Consider the following 23087-nt stretch of genomic DNA (forward strand, 5'->3'; position numbering starts at 1 on the left):
CCTGCTGGTATACATGTACACTGAGCATGAGAAGCTCGGGGTTAACGAGCTTTAGATTACAAATGAATCTCTGCACAGATCAGATGTAGGAGAAGAGTAGCAAAAGTCGCGTGTAAAAATCAGACAGTTGAACAGCTGAACGACTTGTAACTGCAGATATTTAGGGGGGAAAATCGTAAAAACAACAAACAATTAAAATGTTTGAATGCTGATTGGGGTTTCATGTGTGTACAAACAGTCTGTAGGATTGTGCTGCTCTTGACCTGGAAAAAGATCTGAAGAGAAATCGAAAGTTACGAACATTGAAACGTGTTCAGTGCAGCCGCTGTCTGTGCTTTTAATCCTCTCGTGTTATTATGTAAGCTTTCTGTGCTTCTGCCGCTCCTGGTAAACTCCGCTTTCACTCTATTCCCGTCCACTTGTCAATCAATCAGCACTCGACCAACGCTATCCCTGTCCAGAGACATGCAGGTAGTCTGTTGAAAGACTGAACAGGAGCATTAATGGGGTGGGTGGAAAGCCCACTCTGTCAGAACGAAACACTTTAAGCGTAATTTATTGTCCTCGAGTGCGTTCACATCTCCGTTTGGACAGCGAACTGAGAGATGATGGTGGAGCTGCTCCGACTTTTAGAGCTGGAAGTGACGTGAAACGTTGAGTAACTTGACTCCACGCGAGCTGTACGCATTTGATTGGATCAAACTCGAGGAACTGCAGAAGCAGGAACCTGGAGTTTAAATGAATGGCGAGTCAATGAAATGTCCTCCTTTGGAGTTTTATATTATTTTCTTGCTGTTTTCATTTCTGGAGCCTTTGACAAAGGTGAGAAAAAATGTATTTCTGTATGTATGTGAGTTAGACCCTTTTATAGAATAGACTTTTATTTTTATTTTTATACAGTAGAGGTCACTAAGGTGACCTGAGAATTTAGATTTTGTTGTGACAAGTACAACCACCGACAGTGTTAAAGTTTATTTTCTGTGGTTTCTCTGAATATTTAGGAGGGGTTAGTGACGGTCACGGGGCTGTTGGAGCTTGTTCTTTAGGAAAATCATAGCAACACTTCAGCATTCCCAGTATGTTTTTTTCTTTTGTGTGTGTGTGTGTGTGTGTGTGTGTGTGTGTGTGTGTGTGTGTGTGCGTGCGTGTGCGTGCGTGTGTGTGTGTGTGGGGGGGGGGGGGTGAATTAATCTCACTCTGAATCAATTTTCAATATGTGAATGTCATAGTTTGAAAAAGTAATAAGGTCCTGCAGCTTATTGTTGGTGTCGACTGGCAAAGAAGAAGAAAAAGTAGAAGAACAAGAAGGGCAAAAGGGACAACGTGGCAGTTGTGATATTATGTCAGCTTACGATCTAAGGAAGTGTATCCGGCTTGATGGCTAATGATGCCCTGAGTCACGTTTGTCTGAAAATGTTTGCACAGGTTCATGCCATAATCCACACAATGTATTATTTATCAAACATGGTAATGTGAGAATTGTTAATGCTGAATGGAGTTTTTATAATAGTCATTTTATAATGTTGTTTTAACAAATGTTTTTAAAGAACTCAAACAGAGAAAGTGCATATGTCCCCCAGTGAGTCATTTATTGGTTTAGCTTTAAAATTTGGAGATTTTCCTAAACTGCAAACTGAAAAAAAAAGTTTGACCTTGACCTGTGATGTATGACCTCTAAGCATTACATACTATTGCATGTACTTTAACTTTCATATGATATATTAGCCAAAATGATAAGTCAAATTTGACCTTGGGCGCTAACAATGAAGCTCAAAACAGCCTGTTTTTTGTTTTTGTTTTTTTTACATTCCTTGGCATAATTATAAGTCTGTCTATGGAGACACTGGGATGAATCTTACATCTAATATATTATGTAACCTTAAAATCTTGCCTTGTGGCTAGAAAGGGTGGATAGTGATCTGCACATGTGTGTGTGCACCTCTATGGTTGTGTTCGGGGTGTTGCAGTAGAACTAAAAAAAAGCAACTTTGATTCCTGTTGCAATAACACAGTTACCAGATTTGTTTAGGCAGAGTGTCAGTGTGAGGCTGAAGGTACAACTGTGTGTTGCAGGAACTGGGATAGCCAGTAACACTGGACCTCATGTGTCAGCAAGTTGGACTTGAACATTATATTTAAAGTGCCTCACAGCTTGATCTATCTCCTACAGCTCTAACAGCAGTGGTCCAAACACAGCAGACTGTGCTGGCAGCAGTGGGAGAAGATGCTGAATTCAGCTGTCAGCTCTTGGACACTAAAGACGTCCTTCAGGTCACATGGCAGAAAATCTCACATGATGTGGAGACAAATGTTGCCACGTACAGCAAGTACTATGGTCAGAGAGTGAATGATGGCTTTACAGAGAAATTTAAGTTTAAACATACTGAACTACAAAACTGCTCCATAGTCATCAGGAATGTGATGGAGCAGGATGAAGGCTGCTATCCATGTCTGTTTAACACTTATCCTGAAGGCTCCTTCACAGGTAAACCCTGCCTCCAAGTCTATGGTAAGAACTTTTACCTTAATGTGATTAAATGCACCAGAAGCTGGTTTATTCTTGACAACATGGTCCTTATAACATATTTCCTGATCCTTCACAGAGCTGCATGAACCTGTTGTTGATGTCAGAGAGTCAAACTCTACTGAAGAGTGGGTTGTTTCCTGTTCAGCCACTGGTCGACCTGCTCCCACTGTAACACTCAGTGTCTCACAACAAGACCTCAGCTTCTCACAGTACAACACTGTCAGTGTGTCCAACACCAACGCTACATTCACTGTCACCACTACAGCTGTGCTCTCAGGTTCACGTAAACACAGCACACAGGTGGGATGTGCAGCACGAGTGCTCTCTGCTCCTCACAGAGAGGTGATGGAGACGATTCCTGATGATGCTGGTGAGAAACTCTTTCAACATCACCGATTCATAAATTAATGATTACTCTGTGATTCTAATGTTTGTGTTTCTTTTTCCAGGTTTGGATAAGAAGTCAGGATCTAATCAGAGAAATTTAGGTGTGTTAACATTTGTGTTTTTAAAGCCAGTTTTTATGATCAATTTTTTTTGTCATTTGATAGTTGTTCACATTATTGTATCCTTCTATCTCCTGTTTTTCTCAAAGGAATCAGGATTTCAGTCATTCTGTCGTCTGTGGTGTTGGTGCTCTGTGTCGCCGCACTCATCTTTGTCAGGTATAAAAAGTGATCTCAAAGCAGATACTCGTCTGCTGATATTACAGCATCTTTACATATTCAACTGTTCTTAAATCTGTTGTCTGTCACACAGAGAGCTCATGGTGAATTATAACTGAAACAAGAAACACTCAGGAGTAAGTCTCTCTTCATCCTGCCAGACTGCACTCGGAAAGTTGCTGGTTTCTTTTTCACTCTTCAGGATATTTTCACATTTCAATTCTTTCCAACTTACCTTTTACTTTTCTACTTTCTTTCTAATTCATCAAACCCGTCTTTGGTTTGTCTAAGCTATTGTTCTTTGTTCAAAAATATTTTTATTCAGCAATATTAACACAGTGATGCTAAAATGTTTTTGTTTTTATTTTTAGAACTGGACCATTTTCAGTCAAATGAAGGGACACTCAGACACTCAGCGGCAGAAGGCAGACACCTCCTGAGGAGTGTCAGTTCATTATGCCAGAGTGTTACTTTTTTTTTATCTCAGTGCTTTGTGCTGTTTATTTATTTTTTGTATATCTTTGAAATGGTGCTGTTTATAAAAAGTCATGTTTTGGTGTTTTGTCAGATATTTAAACATTAAGTTACTTGAAATGCGAACTGTGAAAACGAGCATGAGTGGCTAACATGAACCTTTCTCATCAATAACTTTGATTAAATTGATTTTATTGATTAAATTGATACTACCAGAGACAACTACAATGAAAACTGCACTGTGCTTTTGTAAATAACAACACTTTTCCACCTGAAATTGCAGAAAATGGCAGCTGAAGGTCTCTGTTTGTTCACTGTGAACATGTTATGCTCAATTTATTACTACGTGTATTGTTAAAAAACCAACACATACATTTGTGTTCAGTTACTCAGACCAGGAATATTTATCACCTTAGTAATGTAAGACCATCCTAGTGCTAGTCAAGTATTGTTTTAATAATGTTTTAATGTTTTTTTTATCTGCAAACATTGCACTGCTCATCAGAAAGTGTAAAGAAACATTTGACGCTTTTGCTTCTTCTCTGTGTCAAACTGAACTTAATGCAAAACACTCCTTATTGTCTCCATGTAGTTTTGCAGGTATACTATCTGTTGATATGAGTTACCTTTCCACACATAAAGACAGCAATTTTCAGGCTTACAGTTTGTCAGTCTAAACACATGCAGACTGCTGTTATTCTCACTGTACTGCTGACTGACACATTTTCAAAGGTAAATAAATTTCACAAAGTCAACCTGCTTGTTTTTGTCTTGGTTTATTTCAGATTTCTACAAAAAATGTTTTCATCAAACAGATGATCAGATGGATGCTTTTGATTGGCGGCACATGCACAGCTGCACGTAAAACTGTTTGTTTTACATATACTGAACACACATGAAAAAAACAATTTTTCGTCCACTACCTGAAGTGAAGGTGGCAGACAAGCCCAGACCAGCTCAGCCAAGAGATGCAGTTGTATTTCATTAAATGTAATCTCTCCAGCGTGTCCTGGGGCCTCCTCCCGATAATTAAAAAAGAAAAAGAAAAGAAATCCCAGTGTTGTGCCAAAAAGTGATTTCCAAATAATAAAAGCATCTTTGATCTGTGAAGTGTTCTGTTAAATAGATCATTTTTTTCCTTTCGTACTTGTGTTGCCGATTGGCGGATATTGGGTTGTTGCTGTGACTTCAAGTATAACTACTCTATAGAATAATAACGGTTCCATATTGCGCCTGTTTAGTTGTAATTTATGCCTAAATGTGACTCACTCACCTGCTATTGCTCAAAATGACCACCTGGTCATAATATGGATTCAAATTTAGAAGAAGAATATGGAATAATCCTTTAAATTCAGCTGTAGTTCAATTTTTGTTGTGGACATTAAGAAGGAACTCTTGATTCGTGAATGTATCCATTCAGATTTGTTGGGAAGGGTTCCTTGGTGAGCCACACCAACCACTGCCTTTGTTTGCACTTTTTTCCACTAGGTGGCACTACAGCCGTAGGATGACCTCCTACAACATCTTTCCTTGCTTTCGCTTCACTAATCAGCTCTGTGTTGCAGTTACCAGCTGCACAGTGCACAGTAAATATGATAAATAATGACAAATGAGACTTATTGTGTGTGTGAAAAAAACCTTGAACCAGTGCACCACATGGAACAAATATTGCAGGACATCATTTGTGTGTTCACACTCAGGACCAACAGCAGACACAATGAGCACTACAGAACACATCACACACAAGTGGAAATAATTCACTCAGCCTTCAGAGTTATTGAATTCAGGTGTTCAATCATTCCATGTCCACATAGTGTATAAAATCAAGCACCCAGGCATTTACACTGTTCTACAGACATTTGTGAAAGAAGCCTGGAGAACTGCAGTGTGGTACTGTGATAGGATTCCACCTGTGCAACAAGTGCAGTCATGAAATACGGGTACGTAAAATCACAGAGCGGACCTTGAGGCTCATAGCGCGCATATGTCACATAACTTTTGCACAGTCACTGAAAACCTCTAAGCTTCATGTGGTCTTCAGACTAACTCAAGAACAGTGCGCAGAGAGTTCACTGAAGACTTCATGACTTTCATGCGCATTTTGTCATCTAAGACTTAAACAAGAAAAGCGCACAGTTTCGGCTTGGACTAATCTCAGTACACTCAGATCGAAACTGATAGTTGTGAGGATGTTCCATGACACACTGAAGAGGAGGGGGAAATATATGTGTTGTAAAAAGCAAATACCTATGAAATCGATGACTCGTTAGCTATTTAAGTGAAATTTGTGATATGTCATGTCACTTTTATTAATGGAGGAGGCCCTATTTAATTTGCTGTTTTGACGCACGCACTCACTCAGTGAGACTGTAGCCTGACTGAGCGGAACACCTACTGATTCAAGAGCCATGTGTTTTGAATTTTGGCGGGCCAATGGCAGAGCGTACAGTCATATTTATATTTTCTTTGATGGCGTTTTTTGTTCCAAAAGTAAGACAAATAATTTGTTTTCTGTATCAGTTTGATTTGGTTGTAAAATGATTCGTTACCTTCAGTTTAAGAAGCGTGTGACGTGGAGTGCTGAGTTTCACTGTAATTTCAGTCCTGTCGATGTTTTAATCGTTCTGTGTCGGACACGGCTTAAGCCCTGCACCAGTAACAGTCCTGCCATTTTCTCCGTGCAGATCTACAGCAGACTGGCAATAGCAGAAATCCTGAGCTCATGCATTCTGAACATGTCCCTCAAGTCATATGGCAGAAAATCTTAACAGAAAAGAAAGATGACTGCCAACAAGTTCTTTGGTCAACAAGCGAATCCAGACTTTACAAAGAAATTGGAGTTTAAAAATTGTGCACTGCAGAACTGCTCAACAGTCACCAAGAAGGTGGCAGAGAGATAAAGTCTGTTAGTTTCACAAAGCTGCCTCCAAGTCTAAAGGTAAGACGTTTTGACCTGGAATCACGGAGAAACAATATTCCTATCTGATAAATGCATCCACACATTCATAATACACCCAACCAAAATGTGGCAGAAGCGAGGCTTTTCACATCGATATACTGGTTCTCAAATTCTCTCAGTTTAGAAGTTAATGTGATATTTTTTCTTAGGAAGCATCAGATGTTTCCTCCTGCTATCTATTTCATGTTTATGATTTTTTTCTCTCTCACCTGCTACAGTAAATCTATTTATGAGAATAAACTGTGCCTGGAGAAGTGTTTGATTGAAACATTGCACAGCTGTAGTACACAGATACTTGGCAGCACATCAGTTTGCTGATTCTAGTTTCTACCACCAACACACGGAGTGCTTGTGATTTCTATGTACGGGATTTCATTTCATGTGTCATTTATATTACCTTTGCAGAAAGAAAACAAAGTAGGCCGTTACCTCTGATATATGAGTGCTCAAGCGTTCATTTACTCTTTCATCGAGTACAGTAGCGGGTTGAGCAGAGGAGACAGGAAAACACTTCGTCTGGTGGAGAGCGAGGATTGCACAATATAAAGAGAATGAGAGGAGGGGAAAACCGGGTTACACGCGCAGTTAACAGCGGTAATTAGGCGATGCGTGTTGACTAGGATTGTACTGAATTAAGATATTGTAATATTCTCCCGCACATATCATTTTTGCTGTTGGCTTATGTGCTCTCGTGAAGAATACTTTAGGCATCACCGTGGAAGCGTCTTGCGCTTGTTTCAATCTTTGGAGGGATGTATGGAGTGAAGATGTCACAGTTTGGAACTGTAAACTACGTTATTGCCGTTTTTACTTGTGGACTCTTTCACAAAGGTGAGTAAAAAGTGTACATTAATATTACACACATAGGTGTGTGGCAGCATGCGAGTTAGACGTTTTTACACAACGACAGATCACGTCCTTTAATTTGTTACAAGCACACAACCCATTAAGAGTGGTGGGTGAAGCTGCTGTGACAGGTTTTCTGATTTTGGAGGAAACGCATTAATCTGGTCTTGCTCTTGAAATGCGAGGAGAGAGAGAAAAAGATAAGTTCTAAGATAAGTGGTCAGCTGTGCGCAAATAGGTTTATTACATACATTGACTGTTAAGAAACATCGCAGTTGTAAGAATTGCACACGTGTGTCTCTGTGTGTGCGCGCGCGCGTGTGCCTGACATGTGTGCCCTGTGCAGACCACTGCGGTTCAGTTTTGTCTTGTCTGCCGTGTGGTGGTAGTTGCAAGACGAACGTACTTTGGAGATACAGTATATTGGAATGTAAAAAGAGGAATGGACTACTACGTATTTTATACCTTAGAAACTAGAATTTTTATAAGTACCCGGAGCACACCGCCCGCTGAAAAAGACATGCACATTTACGCACCCTGCGCAGAAACATTATTTTCATTTACACGGGGACAGATCGACTCAAGATACATCAGAAAGATCTCTGGCCTCGTTATAACGATGTAGAGTGGGAGACTTTGGCCCACTCAGTGAGACATTAGAAACTGATCTCGTGTTTGCTGCGCTTCTGACCTGAAGCGCTGAGGTGACGAACCAGACACTGAAAATTAGTTTGAGTACATAACGTTTGGATGAAATGTCAGTGCTCGGAGTTTCACATTATGCTGTTGCTGTTTTAATTCCTGGAGCCTTTGAGTAAGTTGAGAAGAAACTGCACATTAATGATAATATGTAAGTTAGACCTTTTGAAAGAAAATTCTTTAAAGTGAGTGCAGATGAGTATTTAAGAGGGGATTAGGGACTATCAGGGGTAATTAATATTAATTTTCACTTTAAATATGTTAATAACAGGTGTGGTGCTGGCAGAGCACGGCTGTCCTGTTCCGTTTCTATTTTCTCTACTAACAGTGTCCCAATTTATATAGAAAGTTGCAGTGAGTTCCTTTCAATAATGACCTACAAGGAACAGCGCAAATTAGTGGCTCAACAATGAACACACATGATGAAGGAGTGTGAAAGAGCCTAACAAAAAACAAACAAACAAAAACAATATAAGCAAAGGTTTTACTCCTGTTTCTGTCTGGAAAGAGAATTGTAGTTCTCTGAACAATCTGCGTGAAAATCATGGAGAGACTTATGAGACTTCTTGTGATTTTCATTGCAGAGGAGTACGAGATGCTCTGATGCAGTACTTGTTGAACGATAATTAAAATATTCTTGTTTTCCTGGTTAGATGCCTATAAAAGTACTCCTATTTCATGTCACCATGGATTTTGACAAAGCTTTGTTCCTTTCGCGGGTATGTCTTTACACTTGTAGGTTTTGTGCTGATGGCCAAGATTTCGTGTTGAAATTAAATGCTAAAACTTTGAAAAAGCAATTTAAGAATAATCCAGCAGTTTGGTGAATCTCTTTTAATTTGGTCCAATTAGGTCAATAGAATGAACCATTAACAGTATATGTTGATGGTATCACTAAAGTGTGCAGTCTCGTCAACACTGTCATATGCAAGAATACAGTCTTTTTTGTGTGATGACACCTGCTGAAGAAAATAACTGGTTGCTTTTTTCTTAAGAAGGAACCATCATTTCACCAAAACTTCACTGATGAATGTTTGTTTTTTCCTTTTACTCTTTATGCAGAAATGGGAGGGGCTAAAGAAAGCCAGTTTGAAAGCGATAGTGGGTTAATACACTATGAGCTAAAAGCATCGGCGTAACTTTGTGCTGAACATTGGGGGGGGTAATTAAATCTGGGTAAATTCCCAGATGATTAAAAATGCAACTATTTTGCTGGTAATAACTGAAATGAGTAAAGAAAATCAACAGCCTATTTTTGCAAGATAATTCATACTTTTATTGGGGGGGCTATATTGGTTGGATCTGATTATTGGGGGGGGGGGGGGGGGGGGGGTCATAACCCCCCTAACCCCCCTGGAAATTACGCCCCTGGCTGAAAGTCAGTTGTGGAATGTAAAAGTGCTTCGGTTTTGTATTTCAGATCATGTTTTATGAGGCTGTGCGTCTCCTAAGTGGATGTAAACACTGGCTGGCTTACATTTGAAATAATTTATTCTTGCTGTGACCTCAGAGCCTAGAATCAGTTCATGCATTAAGTTGACTTGAATCTGTGTAATGTACTTTTACAGTTGCACTTTAACTACATTTGTCATTCTTCGAGTACATTTTTGACACTTTATCGGTACTAAGTACCTGAGTATTTCCTCTAAAAATAGCATGGTGTTTCATAACAGTGATAGCATGTTGCTGTGTGTTGCTGGATGAGGATGTGGGTAAATGCACCTCACACGGTGAAAGAGATTAATGAATGAAAATACACCAAACACCAAGTACACGCACAACACAAAATTGCAGCACATAAAAACCACCAAAAATAATTTTTTCAGATGCTGTTGACATGACGACTTTATGTTTTGCTGTTAGAAGTAAGCGGAGTTAGTGTTGATGTTTAACTAGCTAGCTACATTCAGCAACACATGCAGGAAACAACGGCGCTACTTTCAAAATATCCTTCTGTATTCAAAGGCCACCGAAGAGATCGTATACATGATGCTTAAACTCACAAAGCTCTCAGAAAAAAAAGCAACGTAAGTTGAGTTTGTGCTTCAGTCTGTCAGAATCAATAACTGATCAGCTCCGTAACCACCCTCTCCTTCCCGTTACTCCCTGGTCGGTGCCCATAAACGGCGCCCATTGATTAACCCACACCCACTCCTTTCTGTTCGACCCATTTCCACGAGTCCCTCTTTGCTGGATGTTGTGCCAGAAAGTGATTTCCGACATTTCTGTATGTTTTTAATGTTAATTAATTTGACTTATTTTGTTTTTTAGACTGTTCAGAAAGTTTGACATATGTAAAGGAGCCACGTGATTCAGTGATGTCAGTGGAAGTATGGAACAAAAGGTGAAAGTTTTGAATGTGTTTGGCACAGAAGTCTTTATGTGCACCATTCAACCAGTGAAAGTAACTTATGCACAATGGTCTATTCCACTACACACAGAAGAGGGGACAACGAGGAATAAGTGTGTTGTACAATAGCAGACGTTTTGCAAAATATTGAATCTTATGGAATCAGTGATATCACACTGAGCGTAATATGTCATGTTGCTGTTATTAATGAAAGGGACATGGCTGGGCGTACAATCACACTGGTCTCTTCTTTGCTGGCGATTTTTTTCAGAAGGTGAGCGACTGTTTTCTTTACGACCTAAATGCGTGCTGATTTGCTGTAGTCAGTTTGCTGTGTGGTGATCGTATAAAGTAAAGTGTACTTCACTGCAGACAGGACATACAGTGAGATTTGGCATGTGGTTTCTGGGAAAATAAACTTAGTGTATAAGATGGAATTTATAAACAAATCAGCAAATATAGTAACTTAAATGTAAATTGGAAGAAACTGATCTTTAATTGTGAAACAGGCACACACAGAAGTCAAAATAAGACATGCTTATAACACTATAATATTAAATAAGTAAAAATGGCAGACGCAATTAGAATAAGGCATTCCCAAATTGCAGAATTAACATGATTGCACTTTGCATAACACACACTGATACGAAATAATTGTCATCTAAATCAGAACCTTTCTTGCCTTCCTTGGTGCAAAGTCATCAATAATGTCATCATATGAAATCTGGTCAGCAATTGCATGATTGATGCTGATGATGGCAACGCCAGTGAGGCGTTCCTGAGACATAGTGGACCTCAGATATCTCTTCACAAGCTTCAGCTTTGAAAAGCTCCTCTCTCCTGAAGCCACAGTCAGAGGCAGAGTGACTACAATTCTCAGAGCAGTCCAGAAATGTGGTTACATTTGCCATGCAAAACGTTCAGCAGCTCAAGAGAGGTCAGCGATGTTGATGCTAAGTCAGGCAAATTCGTAATCTCTGGCATCCAACTCTAATTGGCCTTGAAAAAGCAAAGTAGCACTGAGGGCCTCACACTGTTCAGTGAGGTCATCATTTGAGAGATTTGGAAAATGTGTTAGTACTTAGTTTTCTAATGTGGTGAATCCCGCTTGGATGGAAGACGCTGCAGCATCAACAGCAACATTAAAAAGGTCACCTACAGCTTCTTTAAGGCATCACTCAATGGCTCATCAAATGATTTGTAAGAGAAGTGCTGCTTTGTAGATCTCAGTCTTTTCTGTGGCAGAACAGCCTCTATGTTCATGTCCTCACACATATCCTTGGCTGACATTTGTGCAGAATCAAAGCCTGTTGCCCTGTAGCTGTAGAGACCTCGCTCTGTCTTTTTGAGCAGGTTGACTGCTACATCGCATGCATGTTGGGAGACTGCATGAGTTTGCTCACATGGTGGGTTTGGTTCAGGATGTCATACCACACCCTTGTACAAATGCTGAATCTGTATAATCCCACCTCCTCAGACAAAGACTGGGCTTTGGTGTGGTTTCTCAACTCAATCAAAACCTCTTTCACTATTTTCTCTTGTAATGACACAATCCGAATCACAACCGACAGATGTTCAGTGCGGCTAATATCTGGAGTGCAATCTAGAGTTATGGAGAAAAAAATTTCCAAGCTTGACATCATCAACCATTGTTGAAGTGATCCTGCTAGTTTGTTTTGTACATGGTAACATGGTAGCTGCTGTGACTGCAAGAGCCTTTCTGGACAAGGTTAATGCACTCCTGCATTATGAGTCAGTACTGCTCTCTATCTTATTTTCTCAGCCTGCAGAAGTGCCGTCTCTTGTTTGCTAATTGTTTCACCTTTTTAATCCTCACTACCATTTTTTCCATGCTTTCATGGAGTTGTGGTGTTCATGACTATTGTAATACATTACTTTGTAATTACAGTAAGTTCCTAAATAATGCAACTTAATAGTGTGAGGATTTTTGTTGTTTTGCAAAGTCAGCTAGACTACAACATTATACTGTCATCCGGTTTTAGCGTAGCACAGTATGCAAACAGCCAACCAACAGCTATTATAATTCGTCACACATTCTCCATGATGACACATCGCTCGCTTCTCCTCCTCTTCTCCCTTTTCTAAACTGAGCAGCTGATGGCTTTGACCTTTTCTTGTCCATCTTCCATCGGTGTTCATTTTGCACTCCGTAACAACACCCCTCCCAATCGGAGAATCGTCATAACGTAAACTAATAGACCTGCACCTTAGTGCGCACATTTGGTTTGTATCGTTTTTCCCCTGCGATTGGCACAAACCAGGAAGAATTAATTGTGACATAATGGGCTTGGATTGACGATATTATGAATGAAATTAGCTTTATCAGGAAGCACCCCGCCGCCTCCTGTTTTGAAGGTAAGGGGCCCATTTGAAATCATTTATTCTTGAACAGGCTGTCTGTTGAATTCTCTCGCAGTCATAATCGTCATGTCTTTGGTGGCCATCTTTTCTAAAGGTGAGGGAGATACTGTGTTTTCTTTATGACACTTAATGCGTGGCGATTTATTGCTCTGTGGTGAGCTTCTGTAGTGAAGTGGATTTCACTGCAGAAAGTAGATTTGACGGGTGGTTCCTGTCAAGCGGAGCAGCAGAAGGAGGTAATAAACTTAAAGGAGGTGAAATTTCTTAAGAGCTGCTGACAATTCAACGGTCTCTTTGTTTCTCTCTTATCCACATGATGGTTTATTTACTCATTTAAGAGTATTTACTAATTTAAGAAGGAAGAGTGTGGGCTAGAGGAAAGTACTCAAAGGAAGAGGTTAGCAAAGAAAAAGTGTGATCTCATTAGAAAAATGTAAAGTGTTGCATTGAATGGAATCTGGTCAAACGAAATGTACTTGACTGGTACACATTCAGTTAATACGAAAAACATTTTCTTTGATACTTTCGTTTATTTAGCATCAGAACTACTTGGGCAGCATGTGAGTGTGAGAATGAAGGTATAAGTGTGTGTTACATGTGTTACATTCGGTGTGAGTAAGGGTTGGACTTGAACTGAATATTTAAAGTGCCTTGATCTTTAACTCCTACAGCTCTAACAGCAGTGATCCAAACACAGCAGACTGTGCTGGCAGCAGTGGGAGAAGATGCTGAATTCAGCTGTCAGCTCTTGGACACTAAAGACGTCCTCCAGGTCACATGGCAGAAAAGCTTACATGACGTGGAGACAAATGTTGCCACGTACAACAAGTACTTTGGCCAAAAAGTGAATACTGACTTTACAGATAAAGTTGAGTTTAAATACACTGGACTACAGAACTGCTCCATAGTCATCAGGAATGTGACGGAGCAGGATGAAGGCTGCTATAGGTGTTTGTTTAACACTTATCCTGAAGGCTCCTTCATTGGTAGAACCTGCCTCCAAGTTTACGGTAAGAACTTTTACCATCTTGACATAAATGTGTGAGCAGCTGGTGTGTTTGTAAGAACATGTTGATGATATCTCCTGATCCTTCACAGAGCTGCATGAACCTGTTGTTGATGTCAGAGAGTCAAACTCTACTGAAGAGTGGGTTGTTTCCTGTTCAGCCACTGGTCGACCTGCTCCCACTGTAACACTCAGTGTCTCACAACAAGACCTCAGCTTCTCACAGTACAACACTGTCAGTGTGTCCAACACCAACGCTACATTCACTGTCACCACTACAGCTGTGCTCTCAGGTTCACGTAAACACAGCACACAGGTGGGATGTGCAGCACGAGTGCTCTCTGCTCCTCACAGAGAGGTGATGGTGACGATTCCTGATGATGATGATGATGGTGAGAAACTTTTTTGAAGTCACTGATTTATAAAATGATGACTACTGTTATTGTAATGCTTATGTTTCTTCTACCAGAGCTAGATGAGAAATCAGGATCTAATCCCAGGAATTTAGGTGTGTTAACATTTGTATGTTTTAAAGTAAGTTTTATCATTGAGTCTATTGACTTTTGATAGTTGTTTAAATTATTATACTCTTCTTTCTGCTGTTTGCCTCGAAGGAACCAGGATTTCAGCCATTCGGTCGTCTGTGGTGTTGTTGGTGCTCTGTGCTGCTGCGCTCATCTTTTTCTGGTATAGAAAGAAATCTACTCGTCTTAAACGATGTTGTTGTTTGTTTGTTTTTGTTTCAGCTGATAAATGTTTGCGCAGATTTAACTGTTAAATCTGTTGTCTGTCACAGAGAGAGCTCATCTTCTGACTAATCAAACTCTGATGAACTTGTATTTGTTTTTTCCAAGCCATCCCTCTTTCCAGAATACTCTGATTTTGCAACCTTAAGAGTGACATGCAATATTTTTCTTTTTCTGGTGTTTGTAGATCTGGATCATCTTAATAGAGGTTTCAGCGATTACACCACGATCCACGACTTTCACCTTTACCAGCAAGAAATGTTTTGACAAATTGTTTCTACTGGTCCATCTTCTGTTTTTGTTTTTTGGTCTTTTTTTAACAAAATTTGAAAAGATAAAAGAAAAACACTCACACACAAAGCATTCATTTTTACTCATGTTGCAGTTTCTACTTCAGTAGTTTCTGCTTTTATTTATCTATTTTTATATTTATTCAATATTGTGTTTTTGGCAGATTTTTTAACATTAAGCTACTTGAAACAAAAAGTGTAAGAATGAGCAGGAGTGACTAACCTGAAATTGTTCTCATCAATAATTTTAGCTGATCGATTAAATTGCTTTTATTGCAGTAATTCCTCCTAATACAAGCAACCATGAAAACCTGAAGTTGCAAAAAACGGCCACTGGGGGTCTCGGCTTATTCATGGGGAGCATGTTGAGACATTTACTGGTCAATAAAACAATAGGTTGTTTTTTTTTAAATCAACATATACATTGTTCAAACTTTAAATTACTCAGTGTTGGGATATTTGTCAACCTACTAAAACGATATCAACGATTTTTGTCAAGTATTGTGGGTATAACGGTTTATTCTCATGGTAAATGTGCAATCAACACTGTGCTCTTTATCGAAGATGTGTGTAGTAAATGTCATGAGCTTTTCACCTAAAACTCTATAAAACTTTTGAGATTTTGTAAGTTCTCTGTGTCATACTGAACTTCCTGAGGAAGCACACAAGCACACATTGTGTCAAAATGCACACAACATGTGTTGTCCCTGACCTGATGCAGCACTCTCAACACAAGGGGGCCTAACCAAAGCAGGCCGTGCCGTAATGCTGGGTTAAAACCACTGCATTTGAGTGGATTATATTTCTTGCCGAGTGAGCCCACTAGATGGCACTACAGCGTCAGTGCGCAGGACATTTCCTCGTTTTCACTTATCACGAAAACTTGCTCACCGTGCTTGAGGAAAGCATGCGACACTGCTCTGTGTTGTAGTGGAGAAAGTATGTTTTACTTTCATTTTAAGGATTAAAGCATGTTTTGAAACACAAAAATCTTAATGCTGTGGCTCAGTTAACTTTGTACCGCTGCACATGTAACTCAGTATATAGGCCGACATAGCAGATTTTCATTTTATTGTTTTATTGTTTCATGTAAAGCACTTTGGCATGCCCCGGGCTTTTAATGTGCTCTATAAATAAAGATTGTTGTTGTTGTTGTTGATGTCATTTTTTCAGACTGAATGTAAATACAAAATTTCCATGTCTTGTGATTTTTCGTTTTTATGGGCCGTTGTTTTGTTTTTGTTTTTTTTGTTTTTTTTTTTGTAACAATGAATGAAATGAATGAAAGGTGGTGGATTGGCCAGATGCTGGCCCATGTGATGTGGGGGGCTAGAGGGGCTTGAGCACCCGCCCCTTTCCTGATGGGTGCCCAAGGTGCCCTTTTATTGAGGCAACTTTTTAAAAAAAAACTTCTTTTTTTTTTTAATGTGTGTGTGCGTGCGGAGTCCTGTCTGTGCCCTTCAACAATAATATTTAACTATTAATCACAGTTTTGCTAAATAAAAGGATCTGGCTTGCATCAGTCACATGATCACATTTAACCAATGATCGCCCTTGACGGCAGAACGCGCTGGTTACGAGCCGGGAACGAGCTCACAAAGAGCACGCGCATTTGTTGCGGTCCGGAGCTGTAGGAGAAACACAAGTTAACTCAGAGACACAGACTGATGCGACAAACCCAGTAAGTAGCTGTACAGCGTACACTGTAGTGTGTAGCACCCAGGAGTATTGGCTTATTACGTACACGTTGGTAAGTTGTCTTGTTGCAGCTGACGAACTGAAACAAACGAGCGTGCTGTGTGTGCAACAGCGTGACAAACATTACCTGTCCTTTTATTAACTGCACATGTAGTGCTGGTCATAGCTGCTGGCTACCTGTGTAAGGCTGTCATGGGTCTGTAGCTCTGTCACCGTTTTAGGGAACATTTAGTTTTAAAGCAAGTTACAGAGCATTTCCTGCCTTTCTGGGGGGATTATATTTCACTAAAAAAACGATCTAATATGCATGTCCACATAATTATAATTATAATATATTAAAAACACACGCTGTATTTTAAAAGAACATACATTAAGAAACAGATTATATTAGATTTATGTTTTAAATAAGACAAAAATTGGATGTTACAGCAGTAACATTATTGTATCTCTACAGTTTAAAAGTGTACCGTAATAAGCTTTGCCCCTGCACAGAGTGGATAGTGAAACAAATGCAATCATCATAAATACATTATTTCATATTTATTACTTCCCCCTCCTCATTGCTTTATTATTGTAGCTCTAGTAATAAATAATAATGTAAGGATTCTGGATCAGCACAGTGATGCCCATAGTATATACAGTATTCTGAAGAAGGTCTAAAATGTCACTGTGTGTGCATGTGTGTGTTTTATTTAGATGGATTTTTTTTTAAAAAAATATTACTCATGATATAACATTGTGCAGACATGGCTGGTAAGGACATGAGGAGGAAACAGTAGGAGCTGTGTGAGGCTACTAAAGGCAGGGCTATAACATTTTTCTGTCATCATTTTATTATAGATTAAGTGCAAGAGTTGTTAGGTGTGGATAATTAGATTATAGTTTATTGCAATAGCAAGTTGTGCCTTGTTCTCAGATAGACAGCAAGTGGAGAGTGATATATGAAATGATGGAAGGAAGAAGAGAAGCAAAGAGTGATTCACAGGCAGAGCCTAAATTATTTCTCACAGTTTTTTGTTGCCTTATGGTTCCAAGCGCTGTCACCAATCTTTGCATTTTGTTATTATCTCATGACACTTGTTTAATCAGCTACCATCTCTCCTGTGGACTTTTTAATGCCTACAGTCTCAGATCAACACAGCCCTGCCCTTCAGCACTATCAGCAGCAGGAGCAGCAGAAACACCTCAACAGCAACATTGTACCCATCAGGTAAAACATAGGCTACGTTTGCTTTGCCTTGTTGCCCATATTAGATTCTTGATGAATGTGTGTTGTTGTTATTCAGCCTGGTTCAATGTGCCCCTTTTTAACTTTGAGCACCCGCCCCTTTAAACGTCTCTGCACGGCCCTGGATCTACATGTAAATCATTTGCAGCTGTTCAGTGATCATGGGGAGTGGCACATGCGGCAGTTTGCTGTAGTAGCTGAGCCCAGTGCCAGACAAAGTGTCAGCCTGAATAAAGTTTATATGAAATGTCCTTTTTTGGAGTTTCACCTTATCTTGTTGCTGTTTTTATTTTTGGAGCCTTTGAAAAAGGTGAGAAGAGACTGCATGCTAATGATTATACTATATGAGTTTTTTGTGAGACTTTTGAGACTTCAGTGAAAATGAATTAATTTTGTTCCCTCATAAGGTGATGGCACATTTCTGTTGTAGTGGTGGTAGGTCGCTATGGTGAAGTAACCTCTTAGAAAATGTTGTGATACAGGTGGAACCACAGGCAGCATAAAAGAGTGTTTTCTGTGTGTGTAGCTGAGTATTTAGGCGTTACTATCATTGGGGCAGTAGCGTTTTTAGATACGGGCGACACGGGCGGTTGCCCGGGGCGGCATCGTGGTGGGGGGCGGCATAACAGGCATCGGCAAAAAAAAAAAAATTGCTCGTACACATGCTGCCCCGACATCATGCCAGCGCATAGGGATGGTACAGGCACCGTCGGTTTTCTATCGCCCATTTGCTGGGAGTAAGGGCGCCCTCCGTTTGTGAGGTGCGCCTGCTGCTTGCGGCACAGGGAGGAGAGGACGGGCCGGCGGAGGGGATTCTCTGTCTGTCAAAATAAAAACAAACCAACAAACACGAAAACACCAGACATTATGATACAGACTTTCTATTCTATACGCGCGAGAGCCCTCGGTGCGCCTGCTCGCTGCTGAAGTCAAAGTAAACTTTATTGTCATCTCCGCTACTTACAGTCGAGCATATATAGAGACGAGACGACGAGGCTCCAGTTACAGCAGTGCAAGTAAACGAACAGTAAATATAAGAAGAGTAAGAAAATAAATATACACTTTAGGACTCGGGGTAAAGGGATCAATAACAATTTAAAATGTATATTTTATATTTTGTTGATTTAAAGTCTCACACACAACCCGTTTTTAAAGTTTAAAGAGAGAAAAGAAGAGGAGGAGTGTAGCGACTTCCACAGTCGCTAGAGGCCGGGGATTGAGCCTGCCTATTTGCCTGACGCGCTGTCAACTTTACGCAATGAGAGGTGGAATTGCTCGCTTGTTTATTGAAGTGCTTGAAATTTTTACAGAGAAATGTGATCGGCTCGCGATTCAAACTCTTAAAACATCACAGACTCTCATGCAACAAGGGGAAACTCGTTGTGCTGCGGTCAACAAAGGCAGGTCATGTATCCTAAAACATTAAGAATCAGAATACTTTATTACTTACTTAATATGTTTTGTGTGTGTGTGTGTGTGGGGGGGGGGGGGGCGCCAGAGGGAGTGTTCGCCCAGGGCGCCAAACGGGCTAGGACTGCCACGAGATGCAGAGAGGAATTTCCCCACGGGGATAAATATAGTATACTATATATTATTATTATTATTATTATTATTAATAATAATAATAATAATAATAATAATAATAATAATAATAAAAAACTTGGTTTAGTCTCTGCACTTACGATTCCAGGGCTCTGGCTTTAGCTACTTTGTAATCACCTTTTACTCAGGAAACATCAATTGGTGGGAATTCAAAGAGTATAAAAATCTAGCAGGATCATCATTAAGGACAAAACAACAGTCTTCATCACTCAAGAATTCCTGTTTCTCCATCCTGCAATGATTTAAAGAGGGGTTTATAGACGTGCACAGCTTGGACCACTGGCCCTCCACCCATGGCAGTAAAATCATCAATGCCTTCAGACTCAGCCCCAACAGCTGCCCCAGTGGTCAGTCAATTTTTTTTTCCATATATAGAACAAATTCCAGACTAAGAAGACACATTTTAACATTTGATTCTACAAACTCTTTAACTTTAACAACATATTTAACATTCATGGAAATGATTTAACTGGTGACGGGTGAACACAAACCGGTTTTTGTTTCTCCTGCATTCTCCGGCATAATTCAGTGAAAGCGTGTTTATGCAGACAGAGTTATGAATCTTATGACTCTCACATGTCCTGTGAGTTAATACTTGCCTTTTGTCAAACACAAAAAGGCAGTTGTTGCAAACAGGATACTGATCTCTACACAAGTGTGTGCAAATATCCTTGTATTTGTGGTGTTGTAGCGGAAAAATGTAAAAATTGATTTTAAATATGCTTACGCATATACTTTTACAGCATGCCTTCATAGTGGAAAAGACAGACTGATAGGGGTGTGCCTGCTGATATTTAAAAATAGAAAAGGCATCTGATGGAGGTCTCAACGAAGGGCGAGTCAGTAACATCAGTTACAAAGGAATGTCGACTGCCATGTAACACTGAGCTGATACTGCACACCATTGCAAAAGCTGACAGAAGAGTAACAGGAAAAAAGTAACAAAGTTAAAAGAATATTGTGAGGGACCAAGCAGCAAAGAGGACACAGGAAAAATGTCTTCAAAATGTTTTTTTTTTTATTTTAACACTCAAAAAAATTGCAAAAGGACAGAATTCAAAGACATAATTAGCAAGCCCCCTAGCAGGTCACTTAAATATAGTGGAGGGGGACTATTCTGTACTAAATAAGCACAGAATAGCGCACATAAACCTAAGCACCCCTGTTTCTGATAGCACATGGTTGGTATTTTGACATTTTGTTTTTAAAGTCCTCAGCCACACCCCAAACCAGGTAACTCAAAGAAAGAGAAACATAATTAATGTAACAGAAAACATTATGATCAGTCAGAGAAATACAGATCGAGACTCTTCTTGTATTCCAATAAACCCCTTTTTTGAAGTATGTTCTCTGGTGTGGACTCCCTTTTTGTTTCTTTTGTCTAATGTTTGCCATTCTCCCCAGCATGTGTTACAACCCACCCAGATATTGGGGCAGATTGTAAAAAAGAAATGCAATGTATTTAACGTTAATACACAAGGTCTGTGGCATTCTTGCAGGGCTTTGAATAGATGTCATTTATAGGAAACAAAAGTGGGTATTTTGTGTAAAAGCTTGAGCGCTCTAGCCCCAAATTTAATTGAGTTACAAGTGCTAAAGCAAAAGGGGTTGCAGCCATACCTGATCTCCCCTACGGCAGAGACATATCACTCTAATTTTGGCTTCTCTTCATTGGTTGCCAGTAAATTTTAGGTTTCATTTTAAAATCTTGATTTTAACCTTTAGGGCGCTACATGGTCAAGCTCCCAAGTATATAGCTGACCTGCTGAAAGTTCATTCCTCTTCCCGAGCTCTAAGGTCATCATGTGAGAGGCTGCTGGTGGCCTCACACGACTTAAAACTCAGGGTGATTCGGTCTTTCAGACAGTGGCAGGTCGTGGAATTCTCTTCCACTGTTTTTATGCTGTAGAGACGCCATTAACTGTTTTAAAAAGCATCTGAAGACATTTTTAGATAGACCAGCTTTTAATTAATTAGTTTTTTTCTTTTTTTTTTACATCAATATGTTGTATATTCATTTCTTATTTTATTGTGAAGTGCTTTGAGATTTTTTATTTTTTGTTAAAAGTGCTTTAAAAATCCTTTTTACTTATTTACAGTAGTGTGAGAGTGGAGGTAAAACTGGGTGTTAAATACAGGAATAATGAGAGCTAATGTAATTGTTGCATTAGAACATTCAAAGTGCCTTACATCTTGATCTGTATCTCCTACAGCTCTAACAGCAGTGGTCCAAACACAGCAGACTGTGCTGGCAGCAGTGGGAGAAGATGCTGAATTCAGCTGTCAGCTCTTGGAGACTAAAGACATCCTTCAGGTCACATGGCAGAAAATCTCTCCTGATGTGGAGACAAATGTCGCCACCTACAGCAAGTACTATGGTCAGAGAGTGAATGATGGCTTTACAGATAAAGTTGAGTTTAAATACACTGGACTACACAACTGCTCCATAGTCATCAGGAATGTGACAGAGCAGGATGAAGGCTGCTATCACTGTCTGTTTAACACTTATCCTGAAGGCTCATTCATTGGTAGAACCTGCCTCCAAGTCTATGGTAAGAACTTTTACCTTCTTTAACCAACCACAGAAGACTCAAACTAATATAGTGGATATGAAAATGTAAGAAGCTGGTGAAGTTAAAGAGATATTCCTTACATTTCCTGATCCTTCACAGAGCTGCATGAACCTGTTGTTGATGTCAGAGAGTCAAACTCTACTGAAGAGTGGGTTGTTTCCTGTTCAGCCACTGGTCGACCTGCTCCCACTGTAACACTCAGTGTCTCACAACAAGACCTCAGCTTCTCACAGTACAACACTGTCAGTGTGTCCAACACCAACGCTACATTCACTGTCACCACTACAGCTGTGCTCTCAGGTTCACGTAACAACAGCACACAGGTGGGATGTGCAGCACGAGTGCTCTCTGCTCCTCACAGAGAGGTGATGGTGACGATTCCTGATGATGATGATAACGGTGAGAAACTGAACTCAGTGATTTATAAATTGATGACTACTTTGTGATTGTAACTTTTATGTTTCTTCTACCGGAGCTAGATGAGAAATCAGGATCTGATCCCAGGAATTTAGGTGCGTTAAAATTTCAGTGTTTTAAATGTAGTTTTTGTCCTGTTGAGTCTATCATCTTTTCATAGTTGCTCAAATTATTATATTCTCCTTTCTCCTGTTTGTCTCAAAGGAATCAGAATTTCAGCCATTCTGTTGTCTGTGATGTTGTTGGTGGCCTGTGTTACTGCACTCATCTTTGTCTGGTATAGAAAGAAATCTCAGAGCAGGTACTCGTCTTAAACAGTGTTGTTGATTGTTTTTTTTTCCAGTTAATAAATATTTGTGCAGATTTAACTGTTCTTGAATATTTCAGTCAGTCACACAGGCAGGTTGAGATGAATGTTATACCTACCTGAATCTACAATGAGAAATAAAGGGGTAAGTCACTCTTGATCCGTCATTCTGGACCCACGAAGTTACAACCCGAGTTGTGAAAAAGTTGGGTTACTGTTAAATATAAATTAAAACATATTTCAATAATTAGAAAAGCTCATGAACCTATCATTTAATAACAACAGAATATAGTAAGCATATCAAATGTAATGAAGTAA

General features: G+C 39.7%; 3 protein-coding genes across 3 annotated transcripts; all 3 read left to right on the forward strand.

The window, feature by feature from the left end:
* Window positions 1–758: 758 nt before the first annotated feature.
* LOC146606996 (OX-2 membrane glycoprotein-like) lies at window positions 759–3632 on the forward strand. Its single transcript, XM_085349149.1, is given in 7 exon segments — window positions 759–822; window positions 2171–2509; window positions 2604–2897; window positions 2977–3015; window positions 3123–3215; window positions 3274–3296; window positions 3564–3632. Coding segments are annotated over 7 exon segments (921 nt in total).
* A 9315-nt stretch (window positions 3633–12947) lies between these two features.
* On the forward strand, window positions 12948–14921 carry LOC146606997 (OX-2 membrane glycoprotein-like). The gene is made up of 6 exons (XM_085349151.1): window positions 12948–12996; window positions 13574–13912; window positions 14001–14300; window positions 14378–14416; window positions 14523–14627; window positions 14842–14921. The coding sequence occupies exons 1-6, from the start codon at window positions 12969–12971 to the stop codon at window positions 14919–14921; spliced, it is 891 nt and encodes a 296-aa protein (XP_085205277.1). The 5' UTR covers window positions 12948–12968.
* A 3195-nt stretch (window positions 14922–18116) lies between these two features.
* On the forward strand, window positions 18117–22892 carry LOC146606998 (OX-2 membrane glycoprotein-like). The gene is made up of 6 exons (XM_085349152.1): window positions 18117–18180; window positions 21686–22024; window positions 22145–22444; window positions 22525–22557; window positions 22667–22763; window positions 22850–22892. The coding sequence occupies exons 1-6, from the start codon at window positions 18117–18119 to the stop codon at window positions 22890–22892; spliced, it is 876 nt and encodes a 291-aa protein (XP_085205278.1).
* The last annotated feature ends 195 nt before the right edge of the window (window positions 22893–23087 follow it).

This window comes from Diplotaxodon limnothrissa, unplaced genomic scaffold, assembly GCF_057381915.1.
Source record: "Diplotaxodon limnothrissa isolate DT_005_m unplaced genomic scaffold, D_limnothrissa_male_GT1.1 unmapped_scaffold_1, whole genome shotgun sequence".
Taxonomy (NCBI): Eukaryota; Metazoa; Chordata; class Actinopteri; order Cichliformes; family Cichlidae; genus Diplotaxodon; species Diplotaxodon limnothrissa.